The 9,498-nt window shown below is 37.9% G+C and overlaps 2 protein-coding genes across 3 annotated transcripts in view; both read right to left on the bottom strand.

Annotated features, from left to right (window-relative positions):
- LOC107746262 (rho guanine nucleotide exchange factor 7-like) overlaps positions 1 to 5,324 on the bottom strand; it is a 24,598-nt gene extending 19,274 nt beyond the window's left edge. The window contains exons 1-2 of one of the 2 annotated variants that reach the window (XM_016560393.1): positions 4,853 to 5,324; positions 3,188 to 3,268 (exon numbers count right to left, since the gene is read on the bottom strand). In XM_016560393.1, the coding sequence (XP_016415879.1) occupies positions 3,188 to 3,268; positions 4,853 to 5,017 (246 nt within the window). In that variant the 5' untranslated portion in view covers positions 5,018 to 5,324. The remainder of the gene's footprint in view (positions 1 to 3,187; positions 3,269 to 4,852) is intronic. The other variant, XM_016560392.1, reaches the window with a different exon arrangement.
- Positions 5,325 to 6,229: 905 nt separating this feature from the next.
- On the bottom strand, positions 6,230 to 9,399 carry LOC107746294 (eukaryotic translation initiation factor 5B-like; the record flags this gene model as incomplete). The annotated part of the gene is made up of 5 exons (XM_016560437.1): positions 6,230 to 7,106; positions 7,944 to 8,105; positions 8,266 to 8,404; positions 9,074 to 9,238; positions 9,317 to 9,399. Coding segments are annotated over 5 exons (657 nt in total), but the record flags the coding sequence as incomplete, so codon positions are not given.
- Between the last annotated feature and the right edge of the window lie 99 nt (positions 9,400 to 9,498).

Here is a 9,498-nt window from a genome sequence, read left to right as displayed (position 1 = left end):
GGGGGCTATCGACGCGGGGGTGGTCTCATTCGAAAGCAGGCCTCTAGACGTACACTCGATTCGCGTTCGAGAGGGTTCCTCGAGCTGAAGGGATCCCCTGAATTTGGTGCAGATTCGCCGCACCATTACGGAGATATGGCCATTCAAAGTTTCAATGGTTTTCCATAGACTTAAGCTACAAAAGCGTTTCATCCAGGTCGCCAGTAGCAAACAATGGAGCGCGGACTCTGCTGGACAAACTAAGTAATTACACCATTTCAAGCATTTTATCTGCGTTATATGTTCTGTAAAAAAATGTTCATATCGGCCGCATATTTGCCGATACCGATATATCGGCGACAGGCTCATATCGGCCGATAATATCGGCAAAACGATATATCGGTCGGCCTCTAATTATAATTAAAAGCTTCTTGAGCACAAAATCAGCATATTAGAATGATTTCTGAAGAATCATGTGCCATTGAAGACTAGAATTTGACATTTTTGCCCAATGGCAACGTAGCAATCTAAAAAAAAGTCAACAATAATTTTGAATTGATCAGGAACTGATGAAAGCAACTTTCTCCTATCAGTGAATTAAGAGAACTGTGTTTATTTGCTCCAATGTACCTCTCAAAAAATAGACACAAAGACATTTCATTAATATTCAGTACTTGATACAGTCCTAAAGTCCAGTCCCCAACACTCAAGCACAATCAACAATCATCACACACATCTAAGTCCACATTACATCATCTGCCATCACTGTAGTGGAATTAAATTCCCTCCTGCTCTCTCTCTTTAAACCAGTCATCCAAACATGCCATTTGAAAAAGCAGTTTTAGTGGAGTGCCTCTCTTCATTCTGGCCTGTGCCAAACCCCACAGCACCATTAATGAGCTGGCAGCTCTGCCCATTCAAACACACAACTCCATTCACCACAATAGAGGGCTTGTCTGAACCTCTCACAGCTGGCCAGAAGAACCGAAGACACTGGCACTCCTGAAACTCACAAACACACAGAACCGTAACCGTCCTACACAACAGAACTCATATAAAGCAACAAATGCCTCACAGAGCAACATACGCACACAGCACCCCTGTGGGCAGAAAGATCTCAGTTACACCATCACGCTGGCAAACGTTATCAAGCACAGAAGTGTTTGTGAAGAAAAATCACTCTCAGATTTCCCAAAAACAGTTAAAAGGGACAGAAAAAATGTGACATTCAAAAATTAAAAACAGCTTTCACTGACATAACAGCAGTTGTTGAGAAAAGCGTCACTTTCAAAATAACATGCTGCCATCACATAAGATCTGAATGCAATTCATTACACAGCCAGCGCTAGACTTTAGAGATTGCAGTAAATCAAAGGTCATGTGACAGTTCGATCTCAGTTACACCATCACGCTGGCAAACGTTATCAAGCACAGAATTGTTTGTGAAGAAAAATCACTCTCAGATTTCCCAAAAACAGTTAAAAGGGACAAAAAAAATGTGACATTCAAAAATTAAAAACAGCTTTCACTGACATAACAGCAGTTGTTGAGAAAAGCGTCACTTTCAAAATAACATGCTGCCATCACATAAGATCTGAATGCAATTCATTACACAGCCAGCGCTAGACTTTAGAGATTGCAGTAAATCAAAGGTCATGTGACAGTTCATTGCACTATAATGTGAATAATTTATAGCTGCATACTGTGCTGTCTATTGCATGCTTTTCCCAAGAAACAACATGCAATTGCCTGTACAGACATATTGTAGATATCTGGAGGAAAAATGGGCAGAGCTGGATCTGAGCACAAAATCTAGCCATAAAAGTAGGTTTAACAATAGCACTGGCTCTAACGCCAATAAAAACACTGTGTGGGTGAAGGATCTGATTCAATCTCACACCAACACCTATTGGACTTGCGTGGAGACGGAGCTGCCAGAACACCATGTTTACAAACATATGAACTGTTAATAGCATATCAGCAGTGTAAAAAAAACTGTTACAACGCACTGCAGTTTTCAGCAAAGAACTTCTCTTGATAAACAAGTCTGGACAACTCTGAATTAATTTTACCTGGCATTGAAAATTGTCAGGGGCAACGCCCGCTAACACTTAGCTACACTCTGTAAATTACTGAAGTGAAAGTGTTTATTATGAAACGTTACACTAAATATCGGACATTCATTATTGTAATTCAGCAGTCGCTGTTTACAACTGTTTCACCAAGATCATGGTCCCCTTGCCATGTAAACTATATATTTTATGGCACAGCAGCTCTATTTAGAAGTTTGATATACAAGTAAATCCAACTTTATCCATGTGGCACTTACATTCAGTATTCTCAAGTAAACCACTGTATAGCAAATCTCAACTGCTTGATTGTTTATATTGTTGCAAAATGTAACCTATGTTATCAACCAGCTCTAATTTGATCAATGTGATAATAAGGCATTAAGATATTACAAACATCATGATTTTCTGTGATGCTGCTTTGAAACAATGTGTATTATGAAAAGGTAGTATAGAAATAAAATGTATGACTTACACACACATCATTTTGAGTTTAAGGCCCACATACAGACTTTTAGATTCTTTACAGCTATTGGAATACACTGGAATAATATTCTGAATAAACTAAAATATGTAGCCTACATATATATATTATTTTCCTGAAATACTTGTTCTTGGCATTTGTCACATTTGTGTGTAATTTTGGACAGTCACGTTTCAGTTAATTCTCATTCTCATCCTTAGTGATTAATTGCAAAATTAACACAGTCCACAGGGCTCTTATAAATTGATTATCGATGGAGATATCATGCCTTTAAATGCTTTTATAATCAAATCTGTCTTCCACAGCTTGACTTATCACCGCCTGTAAACATAAAATACAGCAAGCTACCTGGACATCTACAAATGAGACACTGCAGAAAGAACATTAAAGCAATGTTGCATGAATCATTTAAGAAATTGTCATGGTAAAACAAGTCAAAATGCCGCAATAACACTCAATGCCATTGTTACCAATGTAATAATAACTCTAAAACCAAAACACACAGGATTAGTTTGTTCCCAACTCCAGCTGAGACTTTGCAACTTTGCCTTCAAACCACACAAACAAGCCACTGAATCAGTGACCAGAAATATGAACGAGCATGCAAATGAAATGAACGACTACAACAGACGCTCAAAGATCATGCAGCACTCACCTCTATGTGATATAATGCACAGCCTTTCACAAACTCTCTGATATTACTCAGACACTCGTCTTTCCTCGGGTCCTGGTAGATCTGAAAATAAAGCGAACAGATAAATCCTCTTCCAAGCAGGTTGGTCAAAGAATAAACAAAAAGTTATGCGAATATGCCATTTGTTTATATCACGGCTCATCGCCCCGTTCCTGCAAAAAGCCACTTATTCTTCATAGGGAAGTTGGCGGAGGAATAGCGGAAATGACGTGAGCTAATAGCTTGCGGTTGGGTTCAGAGAGAGGGGCATGCTGGCACAGGCAAACACTACCTGACCTGTCAGAGCAAAGTCTAGCATCTTCACGAAATGCTGTACCTATATGCGACGTGTTGTTTATACAGTAGAGCCTGTCAATGAAACTGTGCTTTGATTGCAGCATTCCACTTTTCACAGTCTGTTTAGCATCAGACATTTTATAAAATCAAACGATTACTGCGATCATATCAGCATCGATGATTTCAGATTATATTGTATTGCCTATAAATTAGAATCACTGATCTGTATATATTAGAATACATTCTACTACGCTGGCTGTCGAGACTGTGGTTGATAAAATGTTTATGAATTATTAATTAAATACATCCACATTATCGTTTATATCAAAGCGTATGTGGATATAATACATTATAACATAAAAATAATACTAAACTCCATACAGTTACAAATAAACATCCTAGCCTACCTGCAAAGACTAAATAAATAAATAAACACTTTAATATTGTGTTGAAATGTGCTCAAATTCAATTACTCTGCTCCATTAGCAGATTTTTTTTATTAAAATTGTCTAATTGTGAGAAAGTAATGTTTCACTGTTAGTAGAAATATTTCTAGTGATGAGCGGTTCAATTCATTTCCGCGAATCGGTTATTTCGAACAGTTCGTTCCAATGAACCGGTTCAAAAAACAACGGAGCATGACGTCCCACTGAGGAATATTTCGTTTGATTATTCACTGTAATTTAAAGTGTCCCAAATCAATCAGTGCAGCCACGATTCGGCTCATAAAAACGGAATTTAAGAAGAATTTGTAGTATTTGTTCATGCATCAGTTTTTGGCTCATTAACTAGGACGCGTCCGAATGACACGGTTCTGTTCAAAGAGTCCGATTCGCGAATGAATCATTCAGACAGGTGCTCAACTGATTCACTAAAAAGATCCAACTCAAAAACAATTCGTTCACAAACCGGACATCGTCGTTTCCTCTCTCCCTCTCTACCAGTTAATGGCGGTCGACTCATAAAGGCAAATTAATTTTCCACGGTTAATTTCCGTTAATATATATTTATTTATGGTCCCCATATTCTGATCACTATTTCATTGCGATTATTATTAAAATACCACTCTTGCCCCGTCACCGCAGGTTATACGAGATTTCCTTTACAATTTTTTTTACACAATTTCCTTTCACTCATAGTTAAAAGAAATTAAATTAAGAACTTAAAGTTTAAGGAAACAGTATCTTAATATACAAATTTACACTGGCTAGCGCTCTCAGCGAACGCAAAACGCGCGCGCGGAGACAAATACAAAGGTCTCGTGTGTCCGATTCACAAAAACACCAGTGCTTTTGTGTCATTTATGTACTCTGTTATGGAACTGCATGAGCTCATTGACCAACAGCTTACCGTGTGAACCGAACCGGGTCGCAGCCGCTGCAGCAATTTACACAAAACCACTCCATCTCTGAGAGATGCCTGTAAAAAGCCTTCTGGGTCCGATAGCGTCTTTTTGGGTGATTCCAGGACGCCCAGCGTTATTAACCATGTGATGGTCTGTTCAGCCGAATTCATGACCTCATATGCGTCTAAAGCTCAATAATCCATAAGCAAACGAATATGCAGGGCTTTGTGAAATGACAGATATCCTGTGTAGTGCGCAGCGGCAGAGGGATGTTTGGAGCGAGGGCTCTGATCCCTCCTTTCCCCTGGATATTAGGGATGACGATCTGTTTAGGGTTATCTGGCAGGTCCGGTTTCTCTCTCCTCTTCTTTCATCTGGCAGGATGTCAGCTAGTGTTAAACCAAAATCAACAGCCTGCAATTGTTTTCCGCCACATGACACCTAATTCACGCAGCTCGGGTCACTGAATACTTTAAAGACTAAAGAAACAAACGCATTGACATATTAGGCATTTAGCAGCACTAGAGTGCATATGAAAGACAATATTAGGTAGTATGTTATTAGTGAATATAATATATTTAACATCACGTGTCCACAGGTGGAGAAAAACAAACTATTTGAGTAAAATCTTCAGCAAAATTCAAAAATTATAAAAAAAAAAAAGGCGCTGATGCCAAATACTATTCCATTGAAATCCAAATGTACCCATGGCGCCCTCTGCCGTTCCTAAAAACCCACAGACGAATTAAAAAGAAAATAGATTTGATAGAGAAAAAGGACAAAAAAAATAAAAAGGGTGCCAAACGTCCCACAGGTGGGACGGTGACAGTTAAGGAGTTTTTAAACTCTTTGATAAATAAATACATAAATACACCTTTTTTTCCCACACGACAACGTTTGGTCACTGACTGGAATTCATTGTATTTCACAAAGAAAGAAAAAAAAATGTAGGGACCTTTAGGATTTTCAAACCTTTTCATAAAAATCAAGCACATTTTCACTCAAATTCTCATGTAATATAGCAATAAATAAATTAATATACATCCTATGTGCTGTAATGAAGTACTGAAAACCATTCTGTCAATACAATTTTTAATGAATAAAACCAGCATAAATTAAATCGCCTACAACTAAAACTACCATGATGCATATTTCATTTTAGTAATTTAAAAAAAAAAATTTCACATCAGAAATGAGGATGACTTTTCCCACATTATAACTGCCTATTGACATTTGAGCAAAAATAATGTCACAAATCTTTGTGGTGCTCAAAATTGGTCTCCTTTTCTTTACACAAAATACAATGCCTATTTCTTCTTTTGTAATATTAACCTGTGTATTTATCATCACCAAAACCAAAACTTAAGAAAGAACAACGTCTATAAATAGGCCATCTCGTTATTGTTGATTTTCACCTGTCAATTTCTTTGATATTTCATATTCAAAATGAGGACGGGAAGGGCCTTTCATCCAAGTTCACACACTCCGGGTGAAGGTGTCCGTGGGCACAAAGGAAACCCGAGAGAGGGAGACGAGGAGAGAGTCCGTTTCTGGCTGGGATGATACTTTTAAAAAGGACTATTTAAGAACTGCACTCCAGAAAGGAAAGAAAAAAGCAGGGCAAATGAAAATACTGATAAGGTAAGTGTTTTTTAGATATCTAAAACCCTGGCGAAATCTCCAGCAGTCATTCACGAGAGCCACACTGATGTCACTTTATAACTTTTGATGTAAATCTAAGGTCAGACCTCAGAAAAATAAACTGGATTGATCAAGAGAGAACAGGCACGTTTGGAATAATTGTAAAGGTTGTCTAACATTTTCTAACATTTGTCACTGTTTAAAACGGTGGTAATAGTTTCAGTTTCTCACAGAAAAAAGTTTTTTTTTTGTCTCCAACACTCCCCACCACCCAAAAAGAGTTGGAGAGGAAAAGAGGAGTGTTGTGAGTTTTCGCCCATGCATACGAGAAACTAGTCCTCGATACGGGACTGTGCAAGGCTGTGTCGGAGTACAAATGTCCTTAAATGTATGAGCGACACTGATGACTCCAGAATCACACGTGACCTTTAGGAGTGTACAACGTATAGCGTTTGTATGTGCGCACAGGGGGGCATTTGAGATCTACGTCAGTCACAGTCACTGGTGTGTTCAGATGATTTCAAAGGTTTTCTTCAGTTCCATGATTAATTGCCAGTCTGATTTCTGCATCTCGTCTCTGAACCAGTTCTTCAGAGCATCAATCGACTGACGGGTGATCTACATAAGATAAAGGAAGTAAATATGAATTAAATGGCATTTAAATATATGCTTTAACATTTGTATTAGGTAGGCCTGTCGCAATAATCAATATATAGACGCAATATATGTACATGACCGCAATAATTTTTGGTGACGCAATGTATCGCCCATTATATTTACTTAAAAATTAATGTCACCATGTTTTGTACATTCCACTTGCGCCTGTGTCTTCTGCAGCTTCTTGTACATAACGTGGTGTAGTCATGAGGAGCTAGTTCAAATTTAAAAAATGCTTCTACAAAAAAAGTTTCATCTGCAGATATGGCCTTGTTTAGGGATCTGTGCCTTTGTGCATACGGACATCTGACTGCTAAGTAGTGATTGTGTTTTTCAGCAATAGTGTGCACCCTTCATTTACAGAGAAAAGAAGGTCAGGGAAAAATCCGTAGATGGAAAAATCTCCATACAAGTTCTTTGTGCATTTTTCTTTTTTTCTACTTTTTTGTTAGAAAATGTTTATTTAATATTTATTCAGGTTTTTTAAGGTATCGAATATTTTGATGATCTAAATATTCTTAAAAATGTAAAGTTTGTTGTCATTTGGAAGTGTGTAGGCCTTCTTGCATTATTATGCTGTTACATTATGATTATATATTCAGTGGCATAAAATGGTCTTTAAAATGACAATAATATCGCTTATCGCAATAATTTCTGGCACAAAATATATCACACAACAAAAAGCTGTTATCGCGACAGGCCTAGTATTAGGTTTTTTTTTTTTTTCAACAAAAACAAAAAACTAAGCATCCTATGAGCTCCAGTGGCTTTAGTTCAGGATGCAGGGAGAGAGCATACCTTGCTAACAATGATGTCTACAGCTTCAAAGTGTCTGCCGTACATCTTGGGTGCATCTCCAGGAATTGGCTCGATTTTCACACAGATCTCCTGTCCTTTCTTAGCACTGTCTACAGACTTGTGATTTATTTCGATACCGGTCACAATGCCAATATCTACAAACTAAGAGAAAGAGAGAGAGAAAAGGTGGACCAAATCAATGCAAACTATTCAAGCTTTTCCCTTGAACTGTTAAAATGTAAAAACTGACAGTAGAGGCACAGAGTTGTTCTGCGTCATTCATTGTTGAGCTGAAAGTGTACGTTCTCTCTACATGTCTCACCCCTTTGCTGGGCACACACACAGGAGTGCCCGTCCTCAGTACTCCAGCCTCCACAGTGACACCCATGACGATGGGATCTCTGGAGTTGAAGATGAACTGGGGCAATATACGCAGCTTACAGGGGAACACGGCTATGTGTCTGAAAAAGAGAGAAACGTTCAGATATTCAGACTGCAAACATTCAGGAGAAATTACCTGTTTTTCAAACAAACCACTGTAACCACAGCCTTACAGAATTTAGTCTTGTTTGTTATGTAAAATGACTCAGGTGAGTGAATGATGAATTGTACACTAGCACTCAAAAGTGCGGGGTTGGATTTTCAGATTTTTTTATGTTTTTGAAAGAATTCTCTAATGATCACGAAGGCTGCATTTATTCGATCCAAAATGTAGCAAAACAATATTGTCAAGTAATATTGGAAAATATTACAATTTGTTTTCCATTTAAAATGAAATTTATTCCTGTGATGCAAAGCTGAATATACAGCACCATTACTCCAGTCTTCAGTGTCACATGATCCATCAGAAATCATTCTAATATCCTTATTTCCTGCTCAAGATTATCAAATGTTAAAAACAGTTGCTGCTTAATATTTTTTATAGAAACTGACATTTTTCAGGATTCTGTTGAATTGAAAGTTTAAAAGAACAACACTTGTACAACAGTAGAACATTTTACTGTTACTTCTAAATAATTCCCTGCTGAATAAACATTAATTTTTAGCATTAACTAAAAGTTTCAACTTTTGAACGGTAGTGTATGTCTGATGAAAAAAGAAGAGGAGGATGAGGGCAGTAGATAACGCACTTGAACTCATCCTGTTTCTGTTTCTTGTAGTCTTCTCTGTATTTGGTGAAGGCATCAAACAGATGGTAGATGATCTCGGCGCTGAAAATACGCACACCGAGGCTGTCGGCCAGCTCCTGAGAATCTCGCTCTATTTTCACATCAAAAGCCAGGATCACTGCATACCTATAGGATGAGAGAGCGAATGATTAGGATAACAATCTGACAAGAGGAGATATATTATGCATCGATCAGAATACATACTGTGGATCACGCTCCAACATAGTGGAAGCTTTCATGACGTCCTTCTTGTGGACAGGACCGATGTTGATGCCAGCATACTGAGAGACAGAGGGAGAATTTAAGTGGGAATACAAACCCCTGAAACACTACAGCGGATTATAAATATATCTGCATTTCATTTAATTCTTCAAAATATAAAAAAA

The sequence above is a fragment of the Sinocyclocheilus rhinocerous genome, unplaced genomic scaffold, assembly GCF_001515625.1.
Source record: "Sinocyclocheilus rhinocerous isolate Xijiao unplaced genomic scaffold, SAMN03320098_v1.1 scaffold798, whole genome shotgun sequence".
Classification (NCBI taxonomy): domain Eukaryota; kingdom Metazoa; phylum Chordata; class Actinopteri; order Cypriniformes; family Cyprinidae; genus Sinocyclocheilus; species Sinocyclocheilus rhinocerous.
This window is presented reverse-complemented; position numbering and strand designations above follow the sequence as displayed.